This window comes from Dermochelys coriacea, chromosome 4 (genome assembly GCF_009764565.3).
Source record: "Dermochelys coriacea isolate rDerCor1 chromosome 4, rDerCor1.pri.v4, whole genome shotgun sequence".
Taxonomy (NCBI): Eukaryota; Metazoa; Chordata; order Testudines; family Dermochelyidae; genus Dermochelys; species Dermochelys coriacea.
The window spans coordinates 99,318,262-99,334,203 of record NC_050071.1 but is presented as its reverse complement, the minus strand read 5'-3'; the positions used below and the strand labels follow the sequence as shown (position 1 = coordinate 99,334,203).

At 41.8% G+C, this 15,942-nt stretch overlaps 1 protein-coding gene across 1 annotated transcript in view; it reads right to left on the bottom strand.

Moving 5' to 3' along the window:
- Positions 1–15,942, bottom strand: part of APBB2 (amyloid beta precursor protein binding family B member 2) — a 343,888-nt gene that overhangs the window by 9,408 nt on the left and 318,538 nt on the right. Inside the window, 2 exon segments of the mRNA XM_038400116.2 lie at positions 892–979; positions 9,594–9,708. Coding sequence (XP_038256044.1) covers positions 892–979; positions 9,594–9,708 — 203 coding nt within the window.

The following is a 15,942-nucleotide window of genomic DNA, read 5'->3' as shown; positions in this document are numbered from 1 at the left end:
TGGTATTCTAGGGTGGGTCTTTTTCAGTTTCTCCTGTTGAGGCTGTTCCACTTCGTATGAAATACTTAAAAAGAGTCACTGGAACAGGGACTGGAACTGGGTCTCCCAGGTGGGTGCCTTAGCCACTGGGCTAGAGAGTCACTCTCACTCTTTTCCTCTCTAATCTAATGACTATTTACATTTTTCATACAAAGAGGAATAGCCTCAACTGGAGAGATTGATTCCCTTTGTGAATCTAGCCCTGTGTTTTTAAACCATGCCTATGAACATGCCCTCTCTGTGCCAGGAGAAACCAATGTCTGTGTGAACAGGTGATGCAAATAAAAAATCCCCATGAACAACAAATAGCGGTGTGTTGAGATATTCAGTGCAGGCAAGTGGATTTAAAACATATACCTTGCATTAGTTACTGTGTGTAAGTCTCCTCGGTTGCTTTCAACATATCAACCATTAAACTAAGAGAAAGAAACACAAAGCTATTTTTCTTTTACCCCACACCACAGGGTGCAGTACATAGTTGGTTGGAAGATTTGCTTGCTCATCAGCCTTTGAAGCTCACATTGATGCTGAAATCCAGGAAGAGTTTGGATCTGTTATAAGTCCTCTGATCTCATTGATTAATTGGAATATATTTTGTTTTTATGCAGATCTGGCATATCATTTCCACTACTGAGGTGGAAAATTTACATATTTTGAAAGAAACCAGAGGAAATAAACAAGTTGCCATAACTGAGCAGAACTGCACTACTGTCAACATTACTAACATCATCAGATACACTATCTAAAAGACACTGTTAGCCTTCCTTTCAGCTCAATTTTTGTTCAATACAACATTAAGGAACTGTATCTAAAACTGGACCATAATATAAAGTTAATTCTGGCACACAGTACCTTGCAGGGGAACATCCAGGGTGACATTTGTCCGTTCCTGTAAAGAGCTGCAAGCCACAGCTTTAGCATTCTTCCGTTCAGCCATAATCTGGAGAAGACGGCAATAAAACAGCATTTTTTTCCAAGATAGTACAGTAGCAACTCCAAGTATAAATTTACTACTCTCATTACACCCCTAATCTGGGAAGTCTGCAATTAGTCAGAGTCCATATGACCAAAAGAGATACTAAAATTAATTTTCTTTCGGTTTATTTATAGTTCTCTCTTTGCAGGACTTAGAGCTACAAATGGATATGAAAGATACATGAAATGAAAACGAGCAGTTTAAACATTCAAAAACTGCAGTGAGGAACGACATAGAAAGTAGTATAAATAAATCTATACAAATAAAAAGGGAAGAGGCACTTGTCATCCCATGCACATTTCTGATCTACCTATTTACATATACCCTCCTGAGAAAAGTTACCATTGTGACCCTGGCTGTGTTGGAGTGTGATGTACAACTACATTTTGTTTATGTTTTAGTAATAAACAAACTGCCATTTTAATTAAACTTTACAGAGTGGTCTAGTGGTCTGAGCACAGGTCCTGGAGGCAGAAACACCTGCTCTAAAATCATGGCTCTCACAGTGGCTCCCTTGGTTTGTGATTATTATACTTGAGGTTGCTTTCTGTTTATGAGGCAATATTCATATTCTGGGCTGAATAAAATGAGAGCTGTTGCTGAGAGTTTGTTAGCTTAGGAATAAGGCCTTGATTCAGTAGAACAAGTCATCCAATGGTATGTAAGAATGTACTTTGCTGACTCAGGGCCATAACTATCACTGAGGGATTGTCTATACCGGGGGTTTAAATCCACACTAACTTTGACCTACAAATGCCTGTGCACAAGCAACATAGTTCCTTCGAGTGCACTAACTCCACATTTATCGCCAACTCTAGAGTCTTCTTTCAAGTTGGATGCAAACTTTGCTAACACTGTCTATTGTTAGTATACACACAATGCTGCTTCACACTACTTTGGCAGTTCTCCAACTGCTATCCCACACTGCTTTGCAGACATGTATGATCTACCTGTCTGTTTACCTGCGTCCCCTCCCACTGCTCTGGAGTCAAATTGACAAGACATCATCTCCCTCATCTGCCAGGATCAGACCATTTACTCCTGGAGTCCAATATATTGGTGTTACAGCAATATTACTCCAGCAGCCTCTACAACGTGCCTCGAACAGCGGTTTAGTGCCATGCTGAGACCCTAGATCTCACTGCCATCTGGGGAAAAGCAGCAGGGGAAAAGTAGCAAGCTCTTGGGGCCAGCCACCAGAATAAAGACGTGTTGGTGGACATTGCTAGTCAGTTGTCCACAAGGACACCAACTAGTACCAGATAAAGAGCAAACAGCTCAGGAGACTGTACACAACAACCCAAGATGTAAGAAGGGTCTGGCTGTGGAAATATAACCTATCTATTTTTTGAGGAGCTGGACAGGATATTAAACAATTACACAGCTATAAACCCAAAAAGGTTGTGGATCCTGTCCACAGCTGTACCCCCTTTTCCCACCGCCTCCTGAGGATGAGCGACAAGAGTCATTGGAGGAAGAACACAAGCAGCGCAGTGAAGAGCTCTCCCTAGAAAGTCAAGGTCTCTTCAGGACTCAGGACTCTGAGGGTGGCCATGTTGGAAGCCAGCTTGATTCCCAGCCACAAACCGGCCTGGGACTGAGGAGGCAGATCCTATCAAAGGAATCTTGGCATGTACGTATTGACCTTTACAATTTATTATTACACTATACTGCTGTGCTAACTTCTGTTCCAGTGTCCCACTTTGTGTGGATGTGAGCTAGAAGCCTTTCTGAGTTCCAGTTCCCACATCCTTTAGTCCTCTCTGTCTCCCTTCATTTGGCCTCCACCCCCCACATACACATTCTCAAAATGGTGGCTGGTTTGACAGGGCAACCAGCTTCTTTCTCATGGTAAAGCCCAAATCATCAACTGTTCACAAGCCCAATGATATAGACGGCATCTATACATCTACCTGTTTTCCTGCTGACATTTGCCTTGAGGCTCCTGGCTCCCTGTGGGGTAGCTGAATGGGAACTGCCCCCAATATAGCTCACAATTCTCTTCCACTCCTACAGCACTTCAGAGGAGACCATCTTGGTGAATAACTTCACAGCATAGCTCACTGGTCTGCCCTTTGCTTTTTTTGAATAAGGCCATTTTCGGTTTCCTAGTTACTTACCTCAGTGTAACATTACTGAGAATCAGGACAGCTTAAAGGGGATGAAGAAGGGATCAGTATCCAGCTCACTCCCAGATACCCACCCACTAACCCTCCAACACCACAGAAACACCTGCAAAGCCAAACCAGGAACATAATTCCCAACTCCCCATAGTCTTCAAGGCATAGCCTAAACTGCAAAGAGAGTGGCAGCAGCAGGCTATGATGTAGCTGTGGTGGCACAAAGAATGGACTTCCATCTTGAACAGTCCCTTGCAAGTCTTCTTCCTTCAGCAAGAGTCAGCATGGGACAATTTAGACTTCTTAAATCCCTCAAAGTTGCATCTTCCAACTCCCTTCATGGTTGGCCTCATGTTCTACTTCCTTCAATCTTAGCTCCATAAACCTTCTGTAAAAGTTTACCTTCTTCTGGAAGTTGTACATGACCCCACCATTGCCATCCTCTTGTCAACTGGTGCAACTTGCCAGGATCATGTAAGTATCTCCTAGTTTGTTACAAAAATCAAACCAATGGGCATGAAGAATATGCCGGAACTTTTGATACTGAGAATTGTTTAGTTTCCTCTCCTCAACACTTTTTAATGGCCACGTTTCTGCCCTAACGGCATTGTCATCACTACTGTGTTGAACACTCATATCTTAGCTGTCACACAGACATCCTGTGGCCCAGAGGCCTTTAGAAGTCGCTGAAATGTCACTGAGGCAAGACTGAGCCAACATGTGACTTTTTTGATGATAGAACTTCTGGCCATCAACTGACTACCCTGACAGATAAAACGATTCACCCATTCTATATCATTGCCGTTTACATGAAGCATCATCAAGTTATTCATTCCCATTTTATAGGAGGCATGCATAGCTTTGGTTTTATCACCACTGATCCTAAATTTAGTTGATTCTGCAGTTTTTCACAGCTCTTCCAGGATTAGTTGTAGTTGATCACTAGGTTCGCCAAGTAAGGCAATATCATCCACATACTTGAGATCCTCTGAAGATGAATCTTTATAATTTCACAACTCCTGCTTGGCCTCAGTCAGCTTTGACATCGGATAGTCTATCAGAACATTAAATAATGTAGATAAGAGAATGCATCCCTGGTGTATCCTTGAATCTACCCAAAATCAGTCTATAATACAACCATTGACGCTCATACCACTAAATGTACCGTGGTACAGTTCCTCCACTTGACACACTAAGTCCTTAGGTACCCTATACTGGCATAGCAGTAGCCACAGTGCTGATGGATGCACTGTGTCAAAAGTGGCTGCAAAATCTACAAATGTGATGTTAACTTCTTTTTGTTGCTTGTGTCATTTTCTAATACATTTGACAGAGCATATATAGTCTGGATGGTAGGATGACCAGTACAGAAATCTCACTGCTTGTCTCTTCTTTTTGGACTGATACGGTATTTCAGCCAGTTCAGCAGAATGATCCTAAACCCCTTCCCTGGGACTGACAGCAGCATTATTCCCCTATAATTTGAGCAGGCTGAACACTCTTTTTTTTTTTTTTTTTTTTAAAAAGGGATGATACAGCTCCTTTTCCAGTCTTCTGAACTAGTGGAACAGTGGTGGAATAGCATGGTGCAGTGTGTAGACAATACCTCTGAAAGACATGACCAGAAATATGTATTTGAGACATTGAAGGTCATAACTGGATGCCCATTCTTGCGGCTTCTGCCAGTTAAGGACAAAAATGGAAAATACTGGCAGGATATCAATGCACAATTTGTGTGCGAGTGTGAACATTTTTTCAAATTAATGAGGAGATTCCCACCCAAAATGTAGACTACAACTTAATCTAAAAAGAGAACTGATCTGAAAACAGACCTACCACATTAGAGGAAGAGATACTTGCCATCAAACAGTTACGAAATGATAAAGCACCTAGTCCTGACAATATTTCATCCGAACTGTTGAAGAGTGGATGCCCAGATTTAGTTCACCGGCTTCACAGAGTTGTCTCACAAGTTTGGAGCAAAGACTGACTGGGAACATAATTCTCAGCCTGCGCCAACATTCAAGACATAGCCTAGATTGCAAAGACAGACCAGGAACATAATTCCCAACCTCCCCCCCGACTCCATCCCCAGTTTCCAAGGTCCAGTTGCAAAAATCCCAATCTAGCTTCCATGCACATACCATCTCTGAAGTCCCCCTAAGACTGGGAAGAATCTCAGAGAGGGAAAAACAGATGTAAATGTTGAAAAAATGCTATAATTGCCTCTCTGGAATATGAACAATAACTGCTTGGATTTTTTCCCCCCTCCTCTCCCAGCCACAATACCTGCAGTGGCCAGACCCTCAAGGACAGAGCCTTTATCAACAGCTGAGTGACTGCCTAACCTGAGGGGGAAGAAACGAAGAACTCAGGAGACAATGTTCACAGACTTCATAGCAGACTCCCCCTCAAAACTGAAAAAATATAGAGCCCTGGGGGTTGTATTTGAGGTTGGAGAGGGAAAGACAGGATGCTACCCACAGAGAGCATTGCAGTAGCCAGAGACACTGCAGAGAAAGACAGGAACATGCAGAGGCAACTCCTGGAGGCAATATAGAAGCAGAATGCTTGGCTGTAATCCATGCTGCTAGCAGGCACATATACAATGCAGTGCCCTCAGCAAAGACCCAGCCATATTCTGCAATCCCTGGACAATACAGGGTACTGGGAACACCAACATATGTTCCCTACCATATCTCAGTAGCCATGCTCTCAAATGCCATTCCCCTCTCTGGCCCAAGCTCACGCTGTGAGAGAAACTGCACCTGGGAGCCCAGCTCTTTTGAGCCACCCCTGAAAACTTTGAGCCACAACACTCAACGCTGGAAGGCAGTCAAACAAGAAGAGGCAGAGGCAAGACATATACTCGTCTGTGAACCAGACCATCCCTTATTGTTGTTTGCTGCCCTCCACTGCACTGTGTCACTTCAAAAGCTGTCTTGTTGTTTTAATTAAAGGTTTCTTTCTGGTTGTTTAATAATACAAACCATTAAAATTCACTAATAAAGAATCTGCAGTGCATGGTACACAGGAAAACCACCCATAAGAGAAACAGCAATGCTCACAATCCATCCCCCCCCCGCACTGTGACCCCCAGGATAACACCTCGATGTACAGCTGATTAGAGTCTTCACTAAGGAATAGAAAGGAATGGCCCGGGCAATGCCCTCAGGGATGCCTAGTGTTCCTCTTATTTTGAATGTCAGGCCTGAAAATATGCAGCTGTTTATAAACTCTGAGTCCTGGCAAACATTAGGGAGATGGTCCCCTCAATTGTCCCAATGGAGTTTGGGAACCCGCTGTGTGCACAGCCATTGTTACCAACTGGAATGAGTGCTGTCAGTACAACCTGCTTGACAATGGTCCCAACAGTCTATCTCCCTATGCTGAATTGGTTGGCTGTGGACCAGAAAACATTAGGGGATGGCCAACTTCTAAATGCAATGGCAACCCCTTTCTCAACAGCTATGGAGCAACACATGGTGGAGCTCTGCTGCTGCAGCTCCGTGGCTAGTTCAGCATAGATATTTCAAAGAAGGTTGCCTTTGCCATCCTGGTCATCCCAGGTCTGCAGAACCATCCTCTCCACCAACTGATGCTGGCCTCCTGAGCCAAGAAAAAGGGCTGCACTGAATGGAGCTGCTCCAGGAAGACCTCATGTAGTAGCAGTTGCCAGGTGTTGTCTTTGTCTTCCTCATCTTGTCCTCCTTCCGCCACTGCTGCAGGAAGACCTGTGGCTGCAAGCTCATCATCTGCTTGAGGGTGCACAGGCAAAGTCCAGAACCAAAGCCCCCATCTCAGAGATCTCAAATAAAGCTCACACAGCCTCTGTGCCCAGCATAGCAGCACAGAGCATTCTTGGGTCTGTGCTCACCAACTGCAATTTGAGAATGGCACTAGCACACCCAGAGAGAGAGTAAGCATGGGACAGAGAGTGGAATCATGGGATTTTTTGAAATCCCAGAATTCAACTGGTTTCCGCTATGTATCCTACAACCTGCAGGGAGAAAAATCCAAGAATGCACAGTCCATCAGTGAAGCAAGGGACCACAGGATATTCTCTGAGAATGTCACACGCTTAGTATGCACCAGGTCTCCACCATGTGTACACAATGATGTGAATTGAAAGACGGCACAGCTGTCTTGTGTGTATGCTATCAGTACAGTTTATGTATTACACAACACTTAGGGTGCATCAACTCAGTGTGAACTAACTGCCCCGTGTAGACAAGACCTGAGTTAGCAGAATTAAAAAAAACATAAAAATGAACACTTTCCTCATAAAGTTAGTCATGCATCTCACATAACTGGCAACTCTGTCGTCATTGCTACAGCCCAGCTGCAGAAATGCAGCAGGCATTTACCTGAAGTTGCACCTTTCAGCTGCTAGAGAATGCAGCCAGACAACTCTTTCTCTGCTCTCTCTGATGCAGCTAGAAACAAGGAGAGGTGATGGCTGGAGGAGAAAGTGGGGGGATCAGCAACCAAGATGAGGGGCCAAGATTACCAGTTCCAGCCTCTCTTAGCCCATCCTTGCTGCCCAGCTGCACCAGGTTTGCCTTAGCACTAAGCCTCCAGCTACCTGAACAGCTCCCTGCCCACCAAAGCCCAGGAATTATCTACTCTCTAGCAGCTCCTCAAGCACCCACCTCAGCCAGAACTGCCAGGTTTCGTACAGTTCCATGACCTACTTCTGCCACTGCTCAGGGCAAGGTGTATTACCCCAACCTTAAATTTAAAGTTATATGGAGTCATAGAGCTGAAGGTCAGAACAGACCTCTAGATCATCTAGTCTGACCTCCTGTATATCACAGGCCACAATGATGTGAGGAAGGCGAGAGGAAGCAGCCAGAGGAAAGCAAAAAATCCCCAAAGTCACTGGCAATCTGACCTGGGGGAAAATTCCGTCCTAACCCCACATAATGTAACTGTGGATGATCTAATTTTTCATATAGAAATGTCCAATTCTTTTTTAATCCTACTAAGCTCTTTTTAAGCCTTTTATATAAATAGGTGGAACTCACTGCCAGAAGACAATTTTATCATCGTGTTAAAAATAATTCCTTTTACAGATTTTAATTTGTTAACTTTCAGCTTCATTTGGATGCTTTTGTATTTTGCAGTGGGGCAAATAGAAGAATTTGGTTTACAGTACCTTACCTATGCTAATCATTAAGTGTACCTCTCTTTTAGCTTCTATAGTTATAACAGTTAGCACCCAGTTCCATAACCGATCAATCAAACTGTCAATTTGTCTATTATGCTTGCAGTGTTTGCAACTCAAAGACTGCAAAACACAAAATAAATAAATATGAAAATAAAAAAATCAGACAGTTAAATTGACCATAAAGAAAAAGGAAACAAACGTCATTGATTTTCATTCTCCAAACTGAGAAAAATGTACAAAGCAAACACAAGCATACTTCCAGACACAAATATAAACTGGATTTTAAAACTTAAATTTTTAATAACCCCAGGTACTGTTAGTAAGATAGGCAACTAAATGTGTGTTTTATTTTGGAAGCATCCTTTTAAATAGTCATATTTTAAACGGAAGAAAAAACTAATCAAAACCTTTTTTTAAGGGACATGATCAACTTGAAAACTAGTGGAGTTTCAATAAGAGTTAAAAATAGTCTCAGGTACAACACCTGCTTCAGTTCTCCTGCCAATTTTTACAGATTTTCAGTCTTTTGTAAAAGATTTTACTACTGAAGGAAAGACCAACACAAACAGAGGCACTGATTAATTGACCATTCAGGGGAACAGAGAATTTGTCAAACTCACAATGTAAATCAACTGATAACAAAGAAATGTCTATCTCTAATCTCTTTCAGTACAAGAATCTCATATATTACTTGAAACAAAAGTAGGTAAAAAAATTTCAGAAAAAAAATAATTTTTAAGTTGATGGTGTCACTAACAGATTTTTCATGCATTGGCTTCCAGAAGAATACCATTACTTCTAAAAAGGTCTGTTTTATTTAGCCGTGACACTATTCACCATTCCTATTTGTTTCCAATAATGTTTATTACAAGTCTAGGGTTGCCAACTTTCTAAACACACAAAACCAAACAGCCTTGCTGCACCCTCTTCCCTTAGGCCCCACCCCTTTCCCTGCACCTTCTCCAAGGCCCTGCCCCCGCTCACTCCATCCCCTCTCCCTCTGTCACTCACTCTCGGCCACCCTCACTCACTTTCACTTTTGGGCTGGGGCGAGGGAGGAGGTGTGGGCTCTGGGGAGAGGCCGAGGATGAGGGATTTGGAGTGCAGGAGGGGCTCAGGGCTGGGGCAGAGAGTTGGAGTATGAGAGGGGGTGCGGGCTCCAGCTGGGGCCAGGGATGAAAGGTTTGGGGTGCACGAGGGGGCTCACAGCTGGGGCAGGAGGGGTGTGAGAGGGGGTTCTGACCTGCCATTCACGAGGTTAATGAATGAGTTGTTATAATCCACTTGCCTTAGAACAGATTTCGTGCAGACTTGTTGCAATGGCTTTCGCAGGCGTATCACATCGAAACACGTGACATTTCAAAATTCTTGTGTCTTTGTCTCTTGCTACATAAGCAAAGTCTCTGTGCAGACAAAATGAATCAACACATTAGAAATAGCAGCATCTTAAAAAATAGCAAGTTTGGCTTTAATTTAAGAAGCCTATGTCTGAGTTGTCAGAGAACAAAATCAGTGGCTCAGCCAAAACAGCTACCTCAGCAAATAGGCACTAACTTGACACCATTGCATATCCGTGGAACACATTACCAGTCTCTGTTGCTTACTCTCTAAAGAGATCATTACAACTTTAGAACACTGAAAACTCATTGCGTTTATAACCCATAAACCCAACTGCAATTGTAAATGCACAGGGAAATTTAAAAGAACATTTTATTAAATACTTAAAGAATAAAGACATCTAAAGAAGAGGGAAAATAGTGTGCTTTTCTGCAAAGATTCATATTCAGCTTCTAAAATAACAGCAAATAAGACAAGCACCCAGCAAACTATTTGAATAAAGCTGTACTTCAAAGAATTAGAGAATGCTTAAATTATGCAGACAGTAATTCAAAATACGATTGCATAAGGGAGATGTTTGCCTGCTGAGCTTCACTCACATTAATTGACCTAAAATTTCTGACCTTACTACTTTTTCAAATGTTAAATAACTTTAAAGTAAATGCCCTGTAACAAAAAGATTGTTTGCCTTATACTAAGCACTCACACAGTATAGCATGGCTGTCAGAGTGCTGAAGTTCTAATTCAGCCTCACAACCATCCTGGCAGGTAGGCATTTCTGTTTACCCAACTTACAGGTGGGAACCCTGAGGCGCAGCTGGCCCTGCAGTGTAGGCAGACCATACAGTAGCAGGATTGAAAGGGCAGCAGACACATTACCATTACAATGTGTAATTGTAATTGTACAGGCAAACCTTCAACTACCTTTCTCTGCAGCCTTCCACCCACATTTGTTTTTCTTTTCTCATCATGTGCTGCCCCCTCAGCACACAGTCACTAGCCTTTGCCACTTAGTCAACAGTCCCTGCCAACTGCAAATTTCTCCACTCCCAGCAGATTGGCTGACTAGAATTAGACAAGACATGGCAAGCTGACCCGCAATCATTCCATCAGCATGACGACACTCTTCAATGCCTTTCCCCTCAGAGGGAGGCTGCTGACAAGGCACCCCATATGGGAAAGTCTAATCCTTTTTTGCTAGTGCACACAGTGGGCCAAATCTTTAGCTGATGTAAATTAGTGACGCTCCCTTCTGACCCAGCATCTCAAAAGTAAAATTGAGCTAAAACCTCCAAATAGGTTGCATTCATCAGGCCTCAAGGTGAACTGAGGTAAAGGGGTATATTTATCTATGGTATCTCTGAAAAATTATTAGTTATGGAAAAAATAAACTGTTACATAAAACCATCATGAATTTTATCTCGTGAGGGGGCCTGCACATTAATCAAGCTTGCTGGTGCAGCCCTGAAGGGTTTGTTGGCACCATGTTTGTAAGCGTTTAGGGTCCCCCAAACACCTTTATTAGCTCTGGTTGGTACTGGAACAGTAAGTATGTATTTCTAGACTCTCTCAAACTTTGGAGTGTTTTTTAAAACTACAACCTTCTAATGTCCCACCTTTCAAGCATTTTTGGTTTTTTACAATTCCAGATATTTTGTATCTTGTTATAACGGCAACATTCTAGCAGTGCTGTTTTAAATGAATGGATATGGATTTACAACCATAGCTCTATAGCAGAGTTTCTGATTAGAAACACTCATTCCATCTTCCTCTTCTTTCCTCCCCGAGATCACTGGTAATGACTATGCCCCCAACACTGCAAAGAGAATGGATCTCTGTGTGCAGCTCATTGCAGGATTAGGGCCTACTATAATGGAGTGCTGATTTAAAGGCTAAAATCTCTGTTTATATGAATTTAAAAATACTACTGAAAGCCATCTACTTTACCATTCCATGGCTTTACTATTTACTGAGAATTTACTTCAATCAATACTATTCCTTTGATGTCTTGTAAAGTAGTGATGTATGAGGCCTCTTAACAAGCTTATCCTTGGAAGAGCATCCTTTGTTTTCACTGAGTTGTATACATAAATAAGGCCCTGATTCTGCAAACCACTTTGCACGAGCAGGTCACAGCACCTAAGCAGAGCCCAGTGGAAGTCAGCAGAGGTCTGCACAGGTTCAGGGTCCACCCATGTGCAGCAGTTTGCAGAATCAGGGCCAAGTAAGAGTATTAACTTCAAGGACTAACACACGTATTCTAAAATACAGAACAGATCTTTGTAGTGTCTTCTGCTATGAGTGAAGTTAATCAGTTATCAGTTATTTTCTTATAAATAAAAAGGCAATATCTAAGATGAGACAAAGCCATTCAAACAAATCCAATCAGGGTTTTGAAAGCGTGCTGTGACATCCGTGATTATAAAACAGCACTAGAAATTCTTGCACTCTGCTTGATCAGCTGTGGCAATATCCTGGCACATCAACACCATTCTAAACTATTGTGTTTTGCTTTACTGAACCACATCAAACAATGTACCTCAAGTAACAAGCCAATTTTTTTTGCAGCCATCTTTAATTTAGTCCTGTTGAGAAATAACTTGAGTTTTCGTGCTGAATTGCAAAGATTTAAAACCTTAGGAGATAACCCTCCTCCCCCCATTAAATAATAATAAAAGGTATTTAGAAAGCATCCCTTTTTTAGGGGCATGCTCAGGGCACTGCACTGTTCAAAACAGACTAAACTATTATAACAGCATAAGATAGACAAAACCCATGCTATAAAGACCAAAGAAAGGAGGGTGGTTATGGTTTAAGTGGGAAACACCTCAGAAAAGTGTTGTCTAACACTTTCCACTATAAAGGAGTATTGTGACTTTTCTTTCATAAGTATTAATACCGCCATTGTTTGCAGCAGACATACAATATCCTGCAAGGAAAACCCCATAGACTACAGATGTGCCTTTTCTTTGTCCCATGACATTCCATTTGGATTTAATAGAGTTGAAAAGTGTTAAAAATCACCATTCCCCCCACGCCACAAAATTCTGTCAGCCTGCCAAAAATCACTGAACATTTTAAAGAAACTGGCCTATGTTTCTGCCAAGGCAACAGCAGACACACTGCTGGGAATGTCTGGGAGCTGCCAGAAGCTGTGGTTAGGGGTGGCAGGGCAAAGTGAGAGCGCCAAGCTAAACTTCCCCCAAAATCTCTTTTCCACTTCCTAACCTGGCACATGAACCCAGCATTTCTGTCTCTCTTTCTCTCTGGCAGGAGGAAGAGAGGCCACGCTAGACTCCCCTCATCCTCTCCTGGACCCAGCACAGGGCAACAGCATCCCATCTCCATATTCTAGGATAACACTCTACTTTCCTGTAGCCAGCTAATGTGGTTAGCTCTCTACCTCAGGTTGTAGTAATCTGTGCTGTAGGGTTTAAGGATCAGAGTTCAAGCCCAGTGGATGATGTATGAAGGGGAGGATTATTACAGTTGCACATAACATAATTTGTTTTCACCTTTGTCCTTGAAAAACTCCTAGGCAATGACATACAAAAAACTACATTAACAGAACCTTATTTTGCTTGCAACATTCTCAATAGTTAGGAAATGTCATAATTATGGTTGCCCATGCAACCTTAATTCACCCTCCTTGTGTATGTACTGTGATTTTGAATACAGAATATATACTATTTTTCCCACAGGACCCCTGCCTCATTCAATGCACAGGCTGGGTGCACAAGAAAGATGATTTATGGTGGCACAGGCAACTGTAAATCTGGCATGTTCTAACTTCCCAGTGCTTGACTTTGCAACCTAAATAATGATAATTTAACAGAAATTTTTGTATGTAATACATGTATTCATAACAAGGCAGAACTAAATACACACAGTTAATGACAATCAGCAGCAAAAATTATTTAGTAAATATTTGATCAATTTCAACTTGTGAGGAGCCAAAAAAAGCCTGCACTATGATATTTCAGGGAATTGGGCCCAAACCCAGCAAATGTTTCCACATGTGCTTAATTTAAAGCACCTGAATAGTCCTATTGTTTACAACAGGACTACTCACATCTATAAAGATAGGTATATGCATAAGTCTTTGCAAGATCAGGGCTATGTCTGCATACCTGTCAGGATAGGGAGGATATCTCATCAATACAACCCCTTCCCTCTCTCTTCAAAACCAGAGACACTGTATCATGCAGAAATCTGAAAACACCATCGGCTTCCAAATCATCAGTCAAACTATCAACTTCCCATCTGACAAGGCACAGACTATAGGTCAACTTCAATAATTCATCAAGTCAACTAAATGTCTTAAGCAACATCCATGAGCACAGTCCTACAGCACAGTACACAATTCTGCAATACTGGCCTGCTCCCACAAGACACCCAGGTTGCTAATAATCCAACTTGACTCTCATGTAGTTAGGGTTCAAACCATTCTGTATTTCAAGGAAACAAACAAAACCCCTCCTCTCTCTTTTGTAGAAAAATTATCAAGGATATGAGGGCTCCAGTTCATACCTTTCCAGAATTACCAATGATAAATTAATCTTCGGAAAAGGTATAACAATTGAAATCTTCCATACAAATGACTGGGCAGAAAAGAGAATATTGCTTTCTGAGCAAGATGCACTGACTTCTGGACGAGTCACTGGAGTTGTCACCTCCCAGAATGTGGAAGTGCAGAAGCTACAAGCCAGCTCATGCCAAGGCCCCTAGGTCTCAACTGAACACTGACAAATACATAGCTGGAATCAGTCTGGTTCACCTATGTGTTAGTGTTGTTAAAGCATATATCAGAGTTATAAAAATGCGTTTAGACTTTATTAAATGCTTGCAATTTGTTGCATGCATTAATCTGACTGATAATACCTACATCCCACATTATAAGGTAATATTTAAGTGTTTGCTCTTTAACTGTAAATCACCAGACAGGAGAGATGCATTAACAAGTGTGAAATACTATTTTCCAACAGGAGGTTTTTATCTCTTGCCCAACACAATAAGGCCCATCAACACCAGATGAGCAATCAGAAGACAAAAGGCTTTGTGCATTGCTCCCTTCCCCACATTCCCCATGAAGAGGAGACTTTCAACTGAATTCCTCCCAAGAGCTGCATTTGCAACTTTATGCAGAAGGGGGAAAGGAATAAAAAGCTCTAACAAGAAGGAATTGTATTTTTTATGTTGCTTGAACTGTGAGAGGATAAGCATAAGCAAAAGATCCCCAGTGTTTGCCCCGGGTTAGCGCTAAAGGACTTATAGCTCTTGCTTATTATAGCAGCTTTCATTACTTTTTGAAACTTAAGACTAACTCATTTGGGTGTATGCAATGTTTACCTGCTTTAACCTTATAAATAATGCTTATTTTCTTTTCCTAGTTAATAAATCTTTAGATCATTTATTATAGGATTGGTTACAAGCATTTTCTTTCGAGATCTAAGATACAACTGACCTGGGGTAAGTGACTGGTCCCTTTGGGACAGGGAGTAACCTGAATATTATTGTGATTTTTGGTATAAGGGACCACCTGTCAAAAAGCCAAGCTTGCCTAGGTGACAAGATAGATTAGAGTACCCAAGGGGCTGTCAGCTCTTGACACTGATCATACCTAACACCATCAAAGTCTATCCTACTAGGATACTCGCATGCAGAAGGCTAAGCATGTGCAGAAGGGTTTGCAGGCTAGAGTTCCTGCTCCTGCTCCTACTGAAGTCAAAAGGAATTTTGCCATTAATGTCAGTGGGACAGGAACAGTTCCCTATTTCAGTGTAGAAAAATCTTGGAGGTTACAACAACTTTCATAAGCTCTTTACTTTTTTGGGCTTGGGCCTACAGTGGAGAAGCATCTCAGCAGCAGAACACAGTATTCAAAAACGTAACTGGATCCCAACAGAATGGTTTCCAGGATGATGCCAGTTATTCTGGGGTTTGCTGTAAAAATGAATACTTCCCTTAGCCTGCAATGAAAACTTCCATAATTTGTGCATGTATCCTATGCTCCATCTAATGGGAATTTACAGTACATATGAACTGGGATTGAATTGTTATTTCAAACAGAAGCCATAAAACAGACTGACCAGAAAAATGGATGAGAATTTTTGTGTGTGCATAAGATTGTAGCTTGACTCTGCTGTAGAATTGAAAATACAGTGGAATCCTCTTAATTTGGATGCCCTGTTGCTTATTATTAAGGGAAGAGACCTTTTTTTTAAAAAAAAATGGTACTGAATAAAAATGGGTCAATAAAAAGGAATACTTCATCTTTATTTCAGTAAAGTTCCCTATTA